At 38.4% G+C, this 22,068-nt stretch overlaps 1 protein-coding gene across 1 annotated transcript in view; it reads right to left on the bottom strand.

Annotated features, from left to right (window-relative positions):
• Window positions 1-1,586: 1,586 nt before the first annotated feature.
• The window catches only part of PTGFR (prostaglandin F receptor), a gene marked incomplete at both ends in the record, with an annotated part of 52,970 nt that continues 32,488 nt past the window's right edge, over window positions 1,587-22,068 (bottom strand). The window contains one exon of the mRNA XM_079936512.1: window positions 1,587-1,877. Within this exon, the coding sequence (XP_079792638.1) occupies window positions 1,587-1,877 (291 nt within the window). The remainder of the gene's footprint in view (window positions 1,878-22,068) is intronic.

Below are 22,068 nucleotides of genomic sequence, written 5' to 3'. Positions count from 1 at the left end.
CCGGACCAGGGCTTGAACCCATGTCCCCTGCATTGGCAGGTGGATTCTTAACCACTGCACCACCAGGGGAGCCCCAATTTCTTTTAATGTATTCATTAGAATTTACCAACATTGACCAAAGTTAACAATAACTTCCAATGTAAATTACCAGTCAAAAGCAAAAATTTGTGTTAAGTCTAATTGAACTGCACAGATTTCCTAGAGAATCTAAAATCAGTCTCATTGGGGAAGATTAATTTTAAAACAGACCCCAGTTAATGAAGGGACTCTTTCTACAGAAATGCATTTCCCTATTATAAAGCAGAACTAGCTACCCTATGCTGTGATAGACCCACGACATTTTGAATGATTACTAAAATTCTTTGGGCTAAGTTATACAAACAAGCAAAAATAAAGTTTAAAATATCACTGAGAAATTTGGGGAAAGATTTCAACCCTTGATCTCTTGGTTAGCCATTATAAGGGTCTCAAAATGCCTGCTAATTGCCAACCCTCTCCTCGGCACTGGTAGCACAGGCTTTAGAAGATGCCACATTACAGATTTAAGGAGCCCTCTTCAACTGAAATTTCTGATGTTCTTTGTGTGTGTGAGAGTGTGTGTGTGTATGTGTGTGTGTGTAAGTGGAAAGAACCACACTAGCTGCAGATGGTCTTTGAATATTATTCTCTAGAGGTTGTGTTTCTTTTGTTCCCTGACATAGAAATGACACTGTGTCAATGACTCTAAAAGTAAAGCGCATTTGCCAATGTTCTTTGCATCTATCACTTGGGGTTTAAGTTCTACTGGTTTGCATTATCCATGGCAGAGCTTCTTAGGAACTGCTATAATGCATGTCACCTACACACGTGCTCACAGAGCCTTTGTTTCTCTAAAAATTATTGACTACACACTAGAATTTTCAGAGGAAATGGTGATTACTTGAAAACTATGACTTAACAAGAATATCTTCAAACAACACTTGACCTCCATAATAATAAATGCAAGCAGTCATATCTGTCAAATATAACAAGGATAGGCTCATTCTAAACAGGCTCACAAGATCAGGCAAACTGACAGCCACACGTCACGTACGTGGAAGTCATTCTAAAAAGCCACAACGAATCCACTGTGACATGACAACACACTAACTGAGGCTACATAATCTGGGGTAAAACAGACCAGATCAAAAGAGGGCACTCCGCTTCACTGTGCCTAGTCTATAAGGAACTGCTATAGAGCAGTGACAGCCCCAAACAGCCATTTCACTGCACAGGTAGTAGGCCAAGTAAATGCTACAGGCTTCAAGAGAGTTACTTGTTCCAAAAGCATCAATAACACAGATAAGCCCAAAATTGTTTTCAATTTGACTCCTGTGGCATTAGTTCATCACGTTTACCTCCAGTTGACAAAAACATGTGAAAATGCACAATTATACAGTTAATTTAACAAATTTCAAAAGCCAAATCTGACAAAAGTGCCCCCCAGACTATCTGGCTGAGGGTTGATTTTTCCAGTTAGGCTTTCTGTATTCATACATTAACTGAAATATTGCCAAAACTTTCCTTAATTTGGTCCTAGACCTACACTGATTGACCATGCTACTGAACTAGGTGCTTGTTTGCTGAGTTACTTTCTCTGTAACTGGTGACTCAGAAATAGCAGCAACCTTTAAGGAATTTTTAATGGAGCTGAGCTCCCAAACATGTAAGCTGATGATATGTACTCCACAGCAGCGTCTGGTAAATGTGTAGAGACTCTTAAGGACAGCCTTCCGTAGAAGAATATACACCCAGGGGTCTAAGATTTGATTCCATGTTGCCATTCGAAGAGTAAAAAGGGTTCTTTCACAGGCACCCATAAAATCTTGCCTATTCATTCCAATGCTGGCCATTGTCACCTGCAAAACAAAATACGGAAATCAGCTGAGAGACATTTTCTCAGTCCTATAGTTTTGTTTTGTTTTTTAACATCTTTATTGGAGTATAATTGCTTTACATTGTTGTTTTAGTTGCTGCTGTATAACAGTGAATCAGCTATACATATACGTATATTCCCATATCCCCTCCCTCTTGCGTCTCCCTCCCACCCTCCCTATCCCACCCCTCTAGGTGGTCACAAAGCTCAGTCCTATAGTTTTTTAACTGAACAAACTGCTTTATGCTATTCATTTCACTTTCCACAAAGTGATGTTATTTTGCAAAATACTGAGAAAAAGAAATGAACAGTCACAGAAACATTGATGTAGACATCTGAATCCTTTGAATTCAAACTGACATCAGAACTACAAAAATGATAACTTATCTGGCAAGTCAAATGTGCACAAATAGAATGACCCAAGAGAGGACAGACACTGATCCTAGCAACAGACCTTCTCTTACTTCTGGGAAGAGAAAATTCAAAGCCAACACATATTTGTAAATTTCAATGAAAAAACTAAAGTTTATTTATGCAAATAAAGTATAGATAAGCTAAAGTTTGGATAAACTATAGAGTTTTAAAAAAATTATTTAGCGCATCTGATACTAATTTGCACATGGTATGTTATATTGTTCTGGAATGTTACTTTTAAAATTTTCTGCTTGGTGACTACAATGATACTAATGTCTTCTCTTTCATATTCCCTTTCCTTCATCTCTTACCCTAGCCTTAACTTGGCTAAAATATTCCAAAATGCAATGGGATTTCCTAAGGGCTTTGAGAAAGTGGGTTCCCCTCTTCATTACCATTGAGACTTAACGATAACAATGTAGATTTTGGTCTCATGTGTCCATTTCCCGACCACTCATAATGTTAAAGAGATCATTTTGTAGAATAAGTTCCATAAATGATCCCAGCTATAGGTTAGAACTGGTCTAATCACTGAGCCCAGCTTTAACTTCTAAATGAACAACTGCAGAGCAAACAAGATATCTTTGAAAACACCTAGGATATAAAAACAAATAACAAATAAATGAACAAAAGTAAAACTGAAAACTTAAGGGAGACTTAGATTATTACGCCACCAGGATTAAGAGAAGATGTAAAAGCCTAAAACCCAAATGAAAAGAAAATCAAGTCTTCTTGGTCTTCCTGATGGGTCATTATCAAGAAGAAATATCTTAATTTGGCCTGGTGATACTGATGGTTGAAGGAAAAATGTCCCTTACCAAAACCTTCATTATCTACACAACAAAGTAGAAACTCCTTAATTGCCTTCTTGATGATACATCTGAAATCCTCCTCTAAACCTCATCTCTCCTGCCAACACCCCCTGCTCCAACTGCTGTAAAGGCCTCATCTGTCCCAAATGCACCATTCCCTTCTGAACTTTGGCTTGTGTAAGTCTCTTCATTTTGAACTTCTACTCCCTCTTTCTCTGCCTGACAAACTCCTACCCATCCTTCAAACCCCATGTCAAAATGGGCTCACCTCCATGAAACTTTCCCCGACTTCACCGAGATGAATTAGCAAGTTGTGCTGCCCCAGCACCCTGTCTATACCCAGTTGTATCACTTGCCACACTGCCTGATAATTATGTATTATCCTGTATATCTATGATCATCTCTTCTTTTTATTTTTATTTCTAATATCTGGTACAAAGCTGATACCTAAGATGTTCATAGTAAGTGCTGAATGAATAAAATTGTATTATTTTTTATTCATTGAGGCTATTTCTAGAAGCACAGCAGCTAGTCATCAGAGAAACATCTGCTCATCCATGACAGAGGTCTAATATTCTGAGGCTTAGAATGCTTCTAAAAGTTTTAACACAACACCATCCACTAGTAAAGGATTCCAAGGTGGTTTGTTGCCACTCAAAGGAACAAGATCTTGCAGTCCACACAGATTCTTTGGGAAATGGTTCTTTCCTTTATGGGTCCTTTTGTAGGGGAAAAATGTATCAAACACAGAGAAAATTAGTCCCCATACAGTAGTACCTGGGTCAGGTCCAGAGTCCTATATCCCTGCTCCCCAAGTTAGCCAGCAGGATTGAAGAAGTAAGCCTATATGAGCCCTGTTTCTCTCAGAAGAAAGCAGAGCCAAGCCCCAGCTGGCTATCAGATTGAGATATTGGGTTGGCCAAAAGTTCGTTCAGGTTCTCCATAACATCTTACAAGAAAACCTGAACAAACTTTTTGGCCAACCCAATATTTTCACTTCCTGTTTTTTCTTTACCCATCAAATATGTGTTGATTATCCGCTATGTGTCAGGAAATGTGCTAGGCACTGAGGACACAGTGGCAAACAGAGCAGACATTTCCTGCCCTTATGGAACTTAAAATCTATTTGCTGAGTTTTGGGAGGGTGTTTTTGGTTCAAGAATGAAGGAATCAATCTTCCTCTTGCCTCATGAATATTAAGTGAATGCATTTCCTATTTATGACTAGGTGTGTTCCTGGAGATTTCAGAGCCCAGCCAAGACATGGCTCTGTGTAGTCGGGAACAAAGATGCTTGGTGCAATTGCATGGAACAGCTGGGCCTAGTTTAGAAACAACCTGAAACTAACACAACATTGTTAATCAACTATACTCCAATATAAAATAAAAATTAAAAAAAAAACCCACCTGAATTACATGACACACACTTCTCTGACTTGACTCTCCTCCCTCCCTGCAAGCAGCAGTGTGGTCACCAGCCGTGAAAAGCCATTGAGTCCTCTGCTGAGGGCAGCCAGTACCCAGGCTTCTCTCCAGAACACCAGGGCAGTGGCCAGGCACTCCCTCTCTCTCCCTCCCTTGACCCCCAGCCCCAACCTGGAAGAGAGGTTGCTTTAGGGCCTAGCTTGGGAGAAGCACCAACCACTTACCCACCAGTAAAGATGTGGGTGGAGTATTCATGTAAAAGAAAGATCATAGTATATTGTTGACAATAGTATATTATTGAAAATTCAGGACAACCAAGTATGCAACAAAGGATAAATTATGGTAATTTCATGTAATGGGAAAAAATGAAAGCATTGATGTTTGTGATTCAGTCTTAATTTTTTTTAAAGCAAGTTACCAAACTTCGCCCTATGGCACGTGCGGCATCTTAGTTCCCCAACCAGAGATCGAACCCATGCCCCCTGCAGTGGAAGCAGAGTCTTAACCACTGGACTGCCAGGGAAGTCCCGCAAGTTACCAAACTGTATTCACTGTATGATCCCAATTTAAAAAAATAATAATAATTTTGTGCACGCATAGAAAAAAAACCTGGAGTGTATTTCAATATTTTCCTTTGTTAACTCCAGATAGTAGAACTACAGAGGATTTTGATTTTCTCCTTTGGTTTGTCTCTAATTTACTAATTTGTTGGATACCTTGTGCATCGCTTTTGTAATCTGTATCTTTTCTTCCCATGTAATTTGTTGAAATATACAGGCATACCTTGTATTGTTGCTCTTTGCTTTATTGCACTTTACAGATACTGCATTTTTTTCTTACAAATTAAAGGTTTGTGGTAACCTTGTGTTGTCAGATGATGGTCAGTATTTTTTTTCGCAATAAAGTATTTTTAATTAAGGTATGTACATTGTTTTGTTAGACATAATGCTATTGCACAGTTAATAGCCTACCGTATAGTGTAAATATAATTATGTATGCCTTGGGAAACCATAAGTTCATGATTCGTTTTATTGCGATATTCAGCTTATTGCAGTGGTCTGGAACCGAACTCACAATATCTCCAAGGTAAGCCTGTACTATGGTACTAAAGAATCAGAGCTATTGTTAATCATTTATGAATGTCTATGTGTATGTGAGAGAGGTGCTGCAGAATTGCTGGGGAATTTCAGCCCTGATAAGCCTGGTAGAAGGTTGGGAGTTGGGGTAAGAAGAGGAATGTCTACCATTTTCCCTAGGCTCCATCAACAGTCACCTCACAAGCCCTGAAAGCATTCTTCTCCAGCCAGCCCACCGGAACTTGGATTCCAGAGAGCCATGCACAGATTCTCATCACACACGCAGCCTTTCATCTAGTTTCCAAGAGCCACCCGACATGTAACTATTATGTGTTATTTTCTAAAATATCTTCCATTGGACCTTGGCAGGTTACAGTTGGTCATCTTTGTTTATGATTAGAATTCTAACTGAGAAGTGGAAAGGCCAAATGTTTGGATACTCTATGAAAAAATAAATAAATTAACCTGATACTTCTCAAGACACTCAACATTAAGACAATAGAGAAATAATGAAATCAAAGACGTGTATGGGCCAGAGTGTTTATGTTCATTGCTAGTTGCAAAGAGCAAAACAGGTGTTAAAATAAAATCTCCATTTATTTGGGCCCCATAGTACAATTATATCAACTGTTAAGGTCACCAAATTAATGAATCTACCAGGCTACTTTACTCACAGATAATAGAGCTCATGGTCACTCAAGTTTTAATCTGGAAGTTACTCCATCATCCCCTACCCTAAGTCTGTATATTTGTTGACTGGTATCAGCACTCCAGTGGCTGCTCACAATTAAAAGCAATGGTAAATTCAAGAATTATAATTCTGTTCCTTTGAGTAATCACGAAAGTAAATCAAGCCAGCATGAGTAGTTTGAGTGTCTACGATGTCCAGGCCTTGTGGTAGATGCTAGTGATGCAAAGAACAATATTTAGAGAAATCCCAACATATGATATATTTTGCTTCTTTATCTAGTTTTTACTTCTGTCTCTGCCACTAAAATATCATCTTTTAGGCATGTATTTTTATCTGGTTCTCTGCTGTATCCCCAGCACCTGGCACAGAGTAGGGCAGGTCAGTATTTGTTGAATGAATTAAATGAATGAAATCCCTATGATGAGAGACTGACAAGAAAGCAAACAGTTATCATTTGTAAGTAATATAATAAAGACATATAAAGGGTACCATAGGCAGAGCTATTTGCTGGTACATGATCACAGATGCAGTAATTAAAATAATGAGTTTTTGCAATTTTTCTAGTACATCAAAACTTCATTTACTCAGACTTCACTAATTTTGAATTTTGTTTCTGTTAGAGTTTGTATTTCTCCTTGGCACCATTTTTTAAGGAAATTTAAATGAATACATAATCAAAAAACCATTTCTGGTAGAATGTCCAACTTCTTTAGATACAAAGCCATTTTCTAGCATTTTATTAACATCTATTTTCATATGAACAATGTCTATGACAACTATACATGGTTCTCATCTAGTCACTAAAGCAGGTATTTTCACACATAGCTTTCATTTTTTTTTTTTTTTTTTTTTTGGCTGTACGCAGGCCTCTCACTGTTGTGGCCTCTCCCATTGCAGAGCACAGGCTCCGGACGCACAGGCTCAGCGGCCATGGCTCACGGGTCCAGCCGCTCCACGGCATGTGGGATCCTCCCAGACCGGGGCACGAACCCGTGTCCCCTGCATCAGCAGGTGGACTCTCAACCACTGCGCCACCAGGGAAGCCCCTCACACATAGCTTTCTTATTCCAAGAAGCAGACCATTCCTTTCCTCCTTTCTGTCATCATAAAAGACTCAGTTCAGGGACACTTTCTTTGGGGACTGAAAGCATACACAGAAGTACAGTTCACTGATTAGCAAGTTATTGTCCCTTATAGCATGGTCATCCAGAGACTGATCTTTAGGGTTGGCACTTGAATAACCACAGAGATGGGGGCTAATTGTGATTATGTGATTACAATCCAGTCTTACCAGATGATGACAATGGTCCATCTGGAAGCTTTACCAAGGAACCATTTCATTACACCTCCAAGTTTGAGAAGTTCAATCTATGTGTTAATTTGGATAACTAGTGAGTAAAGAACCAGGTATAGATGAATGATTTTTAAATGTCATAGCACCTATGAGTATTGCAAATTAGAAATTTCATTTCATTTTCATTTAAATTGCCTTAATGGCAATTTTGGAAAAGGTACATTATATAAATCACTGAATCCATCTCAATACAACAGGTAACTTTTAGAGTTTAATATATTTGTGGTGATTTAACTCTAGCATTTATTCTTAAAATAGAATATTTTATCTCTGCATCAGTGACTACAAGAACCTTGAGAAAAAAACTTACTCTAGTGTAACTCCCAAATAATAGATTTTTTTAAGTAACAAATTGAAATGTAGAGGCTCTAACAGGATATATCTTTCAACTATGAACTTTTCCCATACATGAATTTTATAAATTTCTACATTGTTGAATATAGAAGGTAATATTTCACTCATTTCCTATTTATTGAATACTCATTAAAATTAAGACAGTATTTGCACATGGTGAATGATTCAGAGATAAGTAAGACAGAAATATTATAGTGCAGGGAGAAACGGACAAAAACACGTGGTATTTCTTATACCACAACTCTAGAAGAGCTGTGAAATGTTGTCTACCCCTAAAGTCTACATCAGTGCTGCAAAATACAAACACTTGTACAATAATTTTTTTTTCTGTTTGATTTGTTGATAGAGGATTAACCAATGGTCCGATTGACAGCACATTTTTGTCTCTGCCTAAAGACATGGACAGTTACAAAGAGTGAGAAAACAGGGCATGCTATATGAAGATAACTCCCCCTAGAATGGGACTGTCCTAAACCATAATATTCTGTATGCATCTTTGCTGCTTCGTGCCGGCTGAGGAAATCAGGTGCAAAATGAAGAGCGGGAAAAATTTTCAACTGAACAGTGCATAGAGAAGAAAAAAAGTATAATACTTGAAAGAACAAAATATTAATCTTTCTAGAGAAGGTTCATTTGTAGAATCCGTGTATTTTCATTTTCTATTCCGGTATCTTCTCCCAGGCCTGCACTTTTTTTGAGTCTGTTTAGAGGGAAAATTTATGCCAGAACTCCTAGGAATAATCGTCCACATGGTCCCCTGCTGCTAGGCCTTACAAAAAAAACACAAGTTTTATATTTTTTTTCTGACACTTTTCAAAGGAATAAAATACATTTATCCCAGAATACAAAATATAACAAAAATTTTAAATAAATAAAATGTTTATACACACACACACACACACACATATACATATATATCACATGTGATTTCTTTAAGGAAAAAAATGTAGGAAATGTGAAATGAATACAATCAAAAGATATGTTCTACAAACCAAATAGAGATTGTATTGAGCTACAATGAGAGAAACTTACTCATAAATGAATGAGAACAAACTATACAGTTAAGAGAACATCTTTACTACAACTGCAGGCTCTATCATAGAACTGGACCACCATCAAAACGCAGGCCAGGGCTTCCCTGGTGGCGCAGTGGTTGCGAGTCCGCCTGCCGATGCAGGGGACGCGGGTTCGTGCCCCGGTCTGGGAGGATCCCACATGCCGCGGAGCAACTGGGTCCGTGAGCCATAGCCGCTGAGCCTGCGCATCCGGAGCCTGTGCTCCGCAACAGGAGAGGCCACAGCAGTGAGAGGCCCGCGTACCGCAAAAAAAAAAAAAAAAAACACAAAACACAGGCCAGCATCAGACCATAAGAACTGGTCATCCTGGCAGTTATGGGATCCTAAATCATGGGAAAGGCAGAAAGTCTCCTGTAAACCAGAGCAACATGCTATGCCACCTATGAGTAAGAGATACAGCCACAAATAATAACAACTAAAATTAGAACTGAGTACTGCCCTGTGCTAGGAAAGCTCTTTTTATGTATTAGGTCAAATAAACCTCACAATGACCTTATGACATATGTACTATTGTTATCTATACTTTACAGATAAGGGAACTATGGTTCAATAAGATAAAGGACAAGTCCATGTTAATGTCAGGGCCTGAATGAAAGCATGTCCAGGGCTTGTCCTTCTAATTACTACACCAGACTGCCTAAGGGCCCTGCAATTTACTTGCTCAATATTCTTACCAAACTTCACTCAGGAGAGTAAACAAAGCTTCCTAGGGGGTGGGAGACACTGAGAGAGACACTTGCCTGAGGGAACAGAGCTCTCACGGCAACCAGGCCTAGAGAAGGTGGGCCGGTAATCTTCTGCTCCAGCCGACCTCTCAGTCTACCCTGAGGCAGTGGTGGGGATGGAAGAAGAAAGTGGGGCAGGATTGAAGCCCTGCTCCAGTTGTAAAAATGCCTGAAGAAGCCCTTCCCTTTTTCCCTTCAGATTAACACAGATATATCCAACTTGCCCCTATGAGAGGCCAAGAATAAGGCAGAGGCCATAAAACAAGGTTCAGGACTGATATCTCTGAGTCAGAGGGGTCCGAGGAACTATGCTAAAGTTTCTCGGCCCAAATCTAGTCATGAGCTACAGTAAATGATTATGTGATTTTGTGATCACTACCACTAAGACCTACGTTCATGTTTCAAAGAAAGCAAAAATATAATTTAATCCTGAGAGAAGGGAAAACAAAATGTGCTTCATTTATTATGTACACATGTACCTGTGTACATCACTTCACCTGAGAAGACAGAATCACAAAATCTTAATGAACACAGGAAAGTTTCCTTTATCTAGTCCAGTCTTCTCCACAAAGCACAAATCCCTTGCAGGTGTCCTTAAGTAACTAGTGGGAAAGACTCAGCACTACTCATGAGAGAATCTCTGCCATTTTAACTGTGTGAGTTGTTGAACATTCTCTATTTTCACAAGCTAAAATTTATTCTATGTATCTTAATTTTTCCTCTCCGGAGCATCATGGAATAAGTGCACATGTTTAATGTCAGCCTTTCACATACTTTAAAGATAACGCTGGTCTTATATTTTCTTCATTTCTTCAACTGCTTCCCATACAACACAGTTTGCAAACTCCTGGCTGTCTACCTCTTATACCCTAGTTTCATTCTTCCTTTTAAAAATTGCACTAGTCAGAAATAAAATTAACATTCTATAAATGGTCCAGTAAGTACAAAGCTCAACGGAACAGTCATTTCCTGTGATCTGGACAAACTACCTACCTGTGCTTCCAGGAGTATGTCAGCTAGTTTTTCCTTGGCATGCAGCCTATGAATGGATCCTAACTCCTAGCACATTATAGGAAATAAGCTTCTTAGTAATTGTACTCTTAGTGAATATGTAGAGTAAGATAACCTTCACTTTTCCCTGCTTGTTTCCAAATTATTCACACTTAGATATATGAATGTATAAATATACATCAATATATTCATACATCTAAATATATGCAGAGTTAGAGTCACAGATTTATGACTCTGTCAGTGGATTTACTTCATGGTATAAACATCCAGTTCCAGAGCCTCATATGTCAAACCTGAGGCAGCACCAATGCATACGCTCTTTGATCCACTTTGATGATGTCCCTCAAACCCACATCCTGTTCCCTCTTCAGTGTCTTATCACTTAAAAAACAGAACATTATATTACAGGCTCCTAACTGGTCTTCCAAACTCAACTTTTTTACTTATTCATTTATCTTATTTCAACTTCTTTATTCTTTTATCAAATATTTCATAAATGCCAAAAACATGTCATTTTCCTGTCCTTCCCTCACTGGGAATGACGTATCCTTCTATCCTTCCTACCCCATCTTCTCCAGGAAGCCTTCCCTAAGCTCTCTGTAGCTTGGTAATCTCTCATTCTAAATACGTTCCCATCATGTTTGGCACCACTTCATGAGCATTGACAGACATAGTATCAGCGTAATACGAAAAATATAATGAGATAATGTCAGTATATGTATAGTAGTCCTTCAATTATATTGTAAGTGTCTTGAGGATAGGAATTATGTCTTTCACTTTCTCAAATCCTTCTCCTCTACCTTACGCAGGACAATAGGGAAAAGACTCCCACAGCTTAGGTGAGAAAGACAAGAAGAAACAGGCAATTTCAAGAACAGAAGTTCAGAGATTTAAGCAGAAAGCAGGCCTGACAACCCCAGATCCAAGTCAAGGATACAAAGTGAAAAACAATAGACATAAAAGAAAGCTTATGTGGACATGTGTTTCAACGAATGCCTCAGATATTTCAGACCATTAAGTTTTAGTCTGCCCAAAAGTGCTTATTTACTTAAAGAGACATGGTTAATTACACTGAGTTTTAAATATTTAACTTTTTTAAGGTTAGAAATCAAATATCTCCCCAGAAATCTTTCCTGTCCTTAGGGAAGGGTCATAGTCTCTGGTCAAAACTGAGAATGATATGGGAGGGTGAAGAGGACAGATGCAGATGCAGAGATTTCCACTGGCCAGATCCCAGAAGGATTTGGGAGCTTGGAAATGGGAGGCAGGGGGAATGGGTGCATTCAAGGTGCTACAACAGAGACTTCTCTGTCTTAGAGGTTAAAAAGCTTGTACTGATTATCATACTAAGTGAAGTAAGTCAGACAGAGAAAGACAAATACCATATGATAGCACTTATATGTATGTAAAAGATGATACAAAAGAACTTATTTACCAAACAGAAATAGAATCACAGACATAGAAAACAAACTTATAGTTATTAAAGGGGAAAAGGGGAGAGGGATAAATAGGGAATTTAGGATTAACAGATACACACTATACATAAAATAGATAAACAACAAGGACCTACTGTATAGCACAAGGAGCTATATTCAATATCTCGTAATAACCTATAATAGAGAAGAATCTGAAAAAAGAATATATATAAGAGTATATAACTGAATCACTTTGCTGTACACCTGAAATATTGTAAATCGACTATACTTCAATTTAAATCAATAAATAAACGCCAAAAATACAAACAAAAAAAAAAAACATTGTATATCTATATAAGAAAGTACTGTAAGAAAAAAAAAAAGATGTGAGACACTCTTGATATATTCTAATAGGGCTGTCTCTGTGGCACATTGTTAAGGGTGAAAAAGCAAGGTGCAGGAAAGCATATATTACATTTTGTATGAAGGGGAAAATAATTTATACATATATTTATGTTTACCTGCATATTCATAAAATGTCTTTGGAAGAATAAATAAGAAACTAATATCAGTGGTTGCCCGTCAGGGATGGGACAAGAGTGAAAGAGACTTACCTTTTTAAAGTTTTTGAATTTGAACCAAATCAAAACATAATGCAAACAGTAATTCCAAAGGAGACAAAACAAACTGAAAAAGTCAAAATGAAAAACTTTTTTGAAACACTGATAAAATAATCTTTACCTTCATTCAGATAAATTGTATAATCTTTAAAAATTGTGAATCACTGTATTGTACACCTGTAACTTACATAATATTGTACATCAAGTATAACTCAAAGAAAAGATTTCAAAAATTGTCTAAAAATTTATCTCATTCTTTGAACAAGAATGTAATGTTTACTACCATTTAAAAAAAAAAGAGCGAGCTTGTGCCATTCTCGCACTTCCTACATAATAAGTTGTTAGATTCAACCACTGTTAAATCAAACTCACTGGTAATCAGTTTGATTTAATTTTAGAGAAGCCACCTACTGCTGGCCATTGGATATTCCTTTCAGTGTCTGACACCTCCAGTCACAAGAGTGGTACAGGAAGACTAGGCTCACCTAAGGTGGCTTGGGCATAGTAGGAATAATGGAATCCCAATCTGTCTTCAGAAAGGGAAAGGAAAAGTCATGTTGGCGCTAGATATATATTAACAAAACTCCCAACGGTAGTTACTATTTTTCTGATACTGCAGATAAGAAAACTAAATCACAAAGACATTAACTTGCCCAAGTTTGCACTGCTGGTAAATGGCAGAGGCAGGATTTAAATCCAAGTCTATCTGGCTTCAAAGCCTGTGATCCATTCCCAGTAATGAGACCAGTAGTGCTATGTTACGTTCATGAACAAGAAGATAAAAAGAAAATAACAATTAACATTTAGTGAGTAGTCACTATGTTCCAAGCACTGTTTTAACACTTTATACCTAATATTTTTAAACCTGTTAACTCTTTGAGGAAAGCAGTATTATCCCTATATTAAGATGAAGGAACTGAAGCACTGAGAAGTTAGGCAGTTTGCCCCAGGTCACCCAACTAAAATGTGGTGGAGTCAGGATTTGAGGAGTGGGAGATGGTGAATAAGGATTCATGTACTGGTCTCCCTGGCATTGGTAGGTCTCATTTTTAAATCTCTAGGTTTCTATTTCTGTCTGCCTATGTCTAGTTGTCTTTCTATCTGATTCTAGCACTCTCTCACCTGGTATTTCTATTAATATACTTTCACTAGTAACTTTTATTTAAGTCGGGAACATATGCTTATAAATGTATTGCTCCACATCTCTTGTGCCATAACAACAGATGCAACTGACAGGTAAGTCATATGAGTTGGATACCAACTTAGGCTCAGAAGGACGGTTGTCAAAAAGCTGCAAGGGCAGAGGAGAGCTATTTATCCAGAAGGGAAAGGTATTTTTTTTTTAATATTAACTAATAGATGTAAAGTGATAGAATAGACAAAGCTCAGCATTGTGTTTTTTTTTTCTTCTTCTTATCTACCCCATGATAAATGGCATGATTATCATTTTATTAGTCTCTTTCCTCTCATCCTTTTGACTGGTCTTCAAATACCCTTTTGAATCTTTTTTTAATCCACACTTCTAATTGTTATCCTTAGTCGATCATTTCTGTTCTTAGGCAACATTGAAAATAAAAAATGGGTAGGAAAAAAATTTTAAGTCTTAGAAAAAGAAAACGTGTATGAAAATATGTATGTTTCTTTATATGTCCTACCTTGTTATAAAAATGATTTGAGGCATTTTACTTTGAATTATGCTTTTAGCAGTATTGTAAACTCTGGTTTTTTCTAGCTATGAGTATCTACCTTAAACCCATAGTTAGGCTAAAGAAATATTGGTTATGCTCTAAACATTAGCAACGAGAGATGCATAAGATATTCTCACCCTAATCAAGAAATGTTTATCTAAAATGTCATGACTAAGATAATTATTAACAACTCACCTATGATTTAAAGAGAGAACAACTGGTTGGAAATCAATTGTAGTATTGGAGGTGCACTATTTGGGGAATAAAAGACTACTTTGACTGCTGGCAACACTGTTGTTCTTTTTTAACATCTTTATTGGGGTATAATTGCTTCACAATGGTGTGTTAGTTTCTGCTTTATAACAAAGTGAATTAGCTATACATATACATACATCCCCATATCTTCTCCCTCTTGCATCTCCCTCCCACCCTCCTTATCCCACCCTTCTAGGTGGTCACAAAGCACCGATCTCCCTGTGCTATGTGGCTGCTTCCCACTAGCTGTCTATTTTACATTTGGTAGTGTATATATATCCATGCCACTCTCTCACTTTGTCCCAGCTTACCCTTCCCACTCCCTGTGTCCTCAAATCCATTCTGTACGTCTGTGTCTTTATTCCTGTCCTGCCCCTAAGTTCTTCAGAACTTTTTTTTTTTTTAGATTCCGTATATATGGAATATATATATGGAATATATTAGCATATGGTATTTGTTTTTTTAGATTCCATATATATGGAATATATTAGCATACAGTATTTGTTTTTCTCTTTCTGACTTGCTCTGTTTGACAGACTCTAGGTCCATCCACTTCACTACAAATAATTCAATTTTGTTTCTTTTTATGGCTGAGTAATATTCCATTGTATATATGTGCCACATCTTATTTATCCATTCATCTGTCAATGGACACTTAGTGGCAACACTGTTTTAATAGCAAAAGCAGACTGTAGCAGTAAGGTGTTTCAGGACAGATGTTAAGGTGTTTCAGTAAAACATCTGCCCTGAAACACATTATGTTTTTCCAAAGAGAAATTTCCTACAGGCAAAGTCGGTTTATTACTACAGAAGTTCGGAAGGATTTTCTAAAGCCTTCTCTAGGCTCTAGCACAATAATTTATTATGTAATGGGAATTTTTAATGAAATGAGTGTCCCTTTAAAGAGAAAAAACATCCACCATTTTTAAGAGAAAATCAGTCATTGAAAAAGGCAACCTAAGCCCACAGACAAAATGCAAAGGCTCTCAGCAACCTTATGGGTAAGTTTGTTACAGACTCTTTACAAATGAACAAATTGAGACACAGAACACATAACTAGGTAGAGTCTGGCTCAGGATTATAACCAATGTCTATTTAAATCTAAAGCATAATATGAGTATAGTTCAAAATGAAATCAACATATACTTCTGGTCAGGAAAAAAAATCAGGCCTCGCAGATTATCCAGTCAATTTAATTAATAATTCCATTTCATGGCAGCACTTGAGTCAGTCTGGTTGTTTGGTCACCAGGATAAGACAACTTGTTAATCATTGAGATTTCTTTTTTTACTTTCTGAACTTAATTCTCTGGAGAGATGTAGTTACACTTTTAATTTTTCTTTGGGGTGTCTAAGTAGCAAACTGAAATTTGTCTTCCTTAGTTGTAAATCAGTGTATACACTAGCATTCTCTAGACAACAGTCTACTGGCCTAAATCCAAACAAATTCACTCCCATGTGAATTTTCAGCTGTTTCAACCGTTTCAGAAGCACATACCATGGCTCCAATAAACAGTAAATTCTATCAAGAAAAAGACTTTGTCTTGTGGACTCCTTTATCCCAAGTGCCTTGTTCAATGTGCGGTATGTAACAGGTGCTCAATAAATACCAAATGAAAGAATGAATGAGAAGAAATTTTATGGTCCATGGAGGTCACAAACCATGACTCTTATTTTACCCTGCGCTGGGCACATAGTGAGTGCCTAACTGTGAATTGGTATACAGTCTTCTCAGTAATGCAGAAAACCATCCCAATTTGCTGCAATGGCCACATCATATCATAAATAAATGAATAGCCAACACTCATCAAGTTCATGATACTTCTATGTTCAACATCCAATAGAAGCAGAATTAATGGGTTGTAGGGTTTGGGGAAAGGGGATCTTTTTAAATTTATTATTTTATTTTAGGTAAGAGACTCAGATATTTGAAGTGGTAAACTTAGACCTTAAAAGTTTGGCATAAGCATGTCATTGATGTGTCTCTTTGAAATGATTTTGGGAATGCAATTAAAATGACATTTTTGCATTCCATTAATCATCACTTCCTTAAGACCTCAGAAAGGCTGTCATTTACTGGTGTATTAGCATCATCGTCATCATCATCAAAAATTACAATAAATTCTTTTGTTAGTTCAAGATACAGTTAAGACTCAGAGGCCAGCAGTCATTGTCTAAAAACTAAACCATTTTACGACAATATGAAAAATTACTACATTTATACCATTTAAACCTTTAATCCCATAGCTTTTTTAAAAGTCATAAAAATTCAACTTTTAGATAAAGCCAAAACTCTATATACAGTTACTAGGTTGAGTTGATGTTCTTTCTGAAATAAAGTACTGACTAGGGGACCTTCAAGATGGCAGAGGAGTAAGACGTGGAGATCACCTTCCTCCCCACAAATACATCGGAAATACATCTACATGTGGAACAGCTCCTACAGAACACCTACTGAACGCTGGCAGAAGACCTCAGACCTCCCAAAAGGCAAGAAACTCCCCACGTACCTGGGTAGGGCAAAAGAAAAAAGAATAAACAGAGACAAAAGGATAGGGACGGGACCTGCACCAGTGGGAGGGAGCTGTGAAGGATGAAAGGTTTCCACACACTAGAAGCCCTTTCGTGGGCGGACACTGCGGGTGGCAGACGGAGAAAGCTTCGGAGCCGCAGAGGAGAGCACAGCAACAGGGGTGCGGGGGGCAAAGCGGAGAGATTCCCGCATAGAGGCTCGGTGCCGACCGGCACTCACCAGCCCGAGAGGCTTGTCTGCTCACCTGCCGGGGCGGGTGGGGCTGGGAGCTGAGGCTTGGGCTTCGGTCGAAGCGCAGGGAGAGGACTGGGGTTGGCGGCGTGAACACAACCTGCAGGGGGTTAGTGCACCACAGCTAGCCGGGAGGGAGTCCGGGGAAAAGTCTGGACCTGCCGAAGAGGCAAGAGACTTTCTTCTTTGTTTCCTGGTGCGCGAGGAGAGGGGATTAAGAGCGCTGCTTAAGGGAGCTCCAGAGACAGGCGCGAGCCGCAGGTAAAAGCGCGGACCCCAGAGACAGGCATAAGATACTAAGGCTGTAGCTGCCGCCACCAAGAAGCCTGTTTGCGAGCACAGGCCACTATCCACACCCCCGTTCCGGGGAGTGCAGCCCGCCACTGCCAGGGTCCCGCGATCCAGGGACAACTTCCCCGGGAGAACACACGGTGCGCCTCAGGCTGGTGCAACGTCACGCCGGCCTCTGCCGCTGCAGGCTTGCCCCGCATCCGCACCCCTCCCTCCCCCCGGCCTGAGTGAGCCAGAGCCCCTGAATCAACTACTTTAACCCCGTCTTGTCTGAGCAAAGAACAGGCGCCCTCGGGCAACCTACATGCAGAGGAGGGGGCTAATCCAAAGCTGAAGCCGAGGAGCTGTGCGAACAAAGAGAAAGGGAAATTTCTCCCAGCAGCCTCAGGAGCAGCGGATTAAATCTCCACAATCAACTTGATGTACCCTGCATCTCTGGAATACCTGAATAGACAACGAATCATCCCAAAATTGAGACAGTGGACTTTGGGAGCAACCATATATATTTTTCCTTTTTCTTTTTTTGTGAGTGTGTATGTGTATGCTTCTTTGTGTGATTTTGTCTGTATAGCTTCACTTTTCCCATTTGTCCTAGGGTTATGTCTGTCCTTTTTTATTTTTATTTTTTTAGTATAGTTTTTAGCGCTTGTTATCATTGCTGGATTTCTTTTCTGGTTTGTTTGCTCTCTTCTTTCTTTTTTCTTATTAATTTTTATTTTTTTAAATTTTTAATAATTATATTATATTTTTTATTTTAATTATTTTTTCCTTCCTTCCTTCCTTCCTTCCTTCCTTCCTTCCTTTCTTTCTCCCTTTTTTTCTGAGCCATGTGGCTGACAGAGTCTTGGTGCTGCGACCGGGTGTCAGGCCTGAGCCTCTCAGGTGGGAGAGCCGAGTTCAGGACATTGGACCACCAGAGACCTCCCAGCTCCACATAATATCAAACGGGAAAAGCTCTTCCAGAGATCTCCATCTCAACACTAAGACCCAGCTCCACTCAACGACCAGCAAGCTCCAGTGCTGGACACCCTATGCCGAACAACTAGCAAGAGAGGAACACAACCCCACCCATCAGCAGAGAGGCTGCTTAAAATCATAATAAGGTCACAGACACCCCAAAATACACCACCAGACACGATTCTGCCCACCAGAAAGACAAGATCCAGCCTCATCCACCAGAACACAGGCATCAGTCCCTTCCACCAGGAAGCCTACACAACCCACTGAACCAATCTTAGCCACTAGGGGCAGACACAAAAACAACAGGGACTACAAACCTGCAGCCTGCAAAAAGGAGACCCCAAACACAGTAAGTTAAACAAAACGAAAAGACAGAGAGATATGCAGCAGGTGAAGGAGCAAAGTAAAAACCCACCAGACCAAACAAATGAAGAGGAAATAGGCAGTCTACCTGAAAAAAGAATTCAGAGTAATGAGAGTAAAGATGATCCAAAATCATGGAAATAAAATGGAGAAAACACGAGAAATGTTTAACAAGGATACAGAAGTACTAAACAGCAAACAAACAATGATGAACAACACAATAAATGAAATTAAAAATTCTCTAGAAGGAATCAGTAGCAGAATAACTGAGGCAGAAAAACGGATAAGAGACCTGGAAGATAAAATAGTGGAAACAACTACTGTAGAGCAGACTAAAGAAAAAAGAATGAAAAGAATTGAGGACAGTCTCAGAGACCTCTGGGACAACATTAAATGCACCAACATTCGAATTATAGGGGTCCCAGAAGGAGAAGAGAAAAAGAAAGGGACTGAGAAAATATTTGAAGGGATTATAGTTGAAAACTCCCCTAATATGGGAAAGGAAACAGTTAATCAAGTCCAGGAGGTGCAGAGAGCCCCATAGAGGATAAATCCAAAAAGAAACTTGCCAAAACACATAATAATCAAATTACAAAAAATTCAATACAAACAAAAGTATTAAAAGCAGCAAGGGAAAAACAACAAAAAACATACAAGGGAATCCGCATAAGGTTAACAGCTGACCTTTCAGCAGAAACTCTGCAAGCCAGAAAGGAGTGGCAGGACATATTTAAACTGATGAAAGGGAAAAACCTACAACCAAGATTACTCTACCCAGCAAGGATCTCATTCAGATTCGATGGAGAAATTAAAACCTTTACAGAGAAGCAAAAGCTAAGAGAATTCAGCACCACCAAACCAGCTTTAGAACAAATGCTAAAGGAACTTCTCTAGGCAGGAAACATAAGAGAACGAAAAGACCTATAATAACAAACCCCAAACAATTAAGAAAATGGTAATAGGAAATACATATCGATAATTACCTTAAATGTAAATGTATTAAATGCTCCAACCAAAAGACACAGACTGGCTGAATGGATACAAAAACAAGACCCATATATATGCTGTCTACAAGAGACCCACTTGAGACCTAGGGACACATACAGACTGAAAGTGAGGGGATGGAAAAAGATATTCCATGCAAATGGAAATCAAAAGAATGCTGGGGTAGCAATTCTCATATCAGACAAAATAGACTTTAAAACAATGACTATTACAAGAGACAAAGAAGGACACTACATAATGATCAAGGGATCAATCCGAGAAGAACATATAACAGCTGTAAATATTTATGCACCCAACATAGGAGCACCTCAATACATAAGGCAAATGTTAACAGCCATAAAAAGGGAAATCAACAGTAACACAATCATAGTGGGGGAATTTAACACCCCACTTTCACCAATGGAAAGATCATCCAAAATGAAAATAAATAAGGAAAAACAAGCTTTAAATGACACATTAAACAAGATGGACTTAATTGATATTTATAGGACATTCCATCCCAGAACAACAGAATACACTTTATTGTCAAGTGCTCGTAGAACATTCTCCAGGATAGATCATATCTTGAGTCACAAATCAAGCACTGGTAAAATTAAGAAAATTGGAATCATATCAAGTATCTTTTCCAACAATGCTATGAGACTACATATCAATTACAGGACAAAAAACTGTAAGAAATACAAACAAATGGAGGCTAAACTATACATTACTTACTAACCAAGAGATCACTGAAAAAATCAAAGAGGAATTCAAGAAATACCTAGAAAAAATGACAATGAAAACACGATGACCCAAAACCTATGGGATGTAGCAAAAGCAGTTCTAAGAGGGAAGTTTATAGCAAAACATTCCTACCTCAAGAAACATCTCAAATAAACAGCCTAACCTTACATCTAAAGCAATTGGAGAAAGAAGAACAAAAAAACCCAAAGTTAGCAGAAGGGAAGAAATCATACAGATCAGATCAGAAATAAATGAAAAAGAAATGAAGGACACAATAGCAAAGATCAATAAAATGAAAAACTGGTTCTTTGAGAAGATAAACAAAATTGATAAACCATTAACCAGACTCTTCAAGAAAAAAAGGAAGAAGACTCAAATCAACAGAATTAGAAATGCAAAAGGAGAAGTAACAACTGACACTGCAGAAATACAAAGGATTATGAGAGATTACTCCAAGCAACTATATGCCAATAAAATGGACAACCCCGAAGAAATGGACAAATTCTTAGAAATGCACGACCTTCCAAGACTGAACCAGGAAGAAATAGAAAGTATAAACAGACCAATCACAAGCACTGAAATTGAGACTGTGATTAAAAATCTTCCAACAAACACAAGCCTAGGACCAGATGGCTTCCCAGGCGAATTCTGTCAAACATTTAGAGAAGAGCTAACACCTTTCCTTCTGAAACTCTTCCAAAATATAACAGAGGGAGGAACACTCCTAGACTCATTCTACAAGGCCACCATCACCCTGATACCAAACCCAGACAAAGATGTCACAAAGAAAGAAAACCACAGGCCAATACCAATGATGAACACAGTTGCAAAACTCCTCAACAAAATACTAGCAAACAGAATCCAACAGCATATTAAAATGATCATACCCCATGATCAAGTGGGGTTTTTCCCAGGAATGCAAGTATTCTTCAATATGCACAAATTAATCAATGAGATAAACCATATTAACAAATTGTAGGAGAAAAACTGTAGATCATCTCAATAGATGCAAAAGAAGCTTTTGACAAAAATCAACACCCATTTATGAGAAAAATCTTCCAGAAAGTAGGCATAGAGGGAACTTACCTCAACATAATAAAGGCCATAAATTACAAACCCACAGCTAACATCATTCTCAATGGTGAAAAACTGAAA

This window comes from Stenella coeruleoalba, assembly GCF_951394435.1.
Source record: "Stenella coeruleoalba genome assembly, chromosome: 1".
Lineage (NCBI taxonomy): Eukaryota > Metazoa > Chordata > Mammalia > Artiodactyla > Delphinidae > Stenella > Stenella coeruleoalba.
This window is presented reverse-complemented; position numbering and strand designations above follow the sequence as displayed.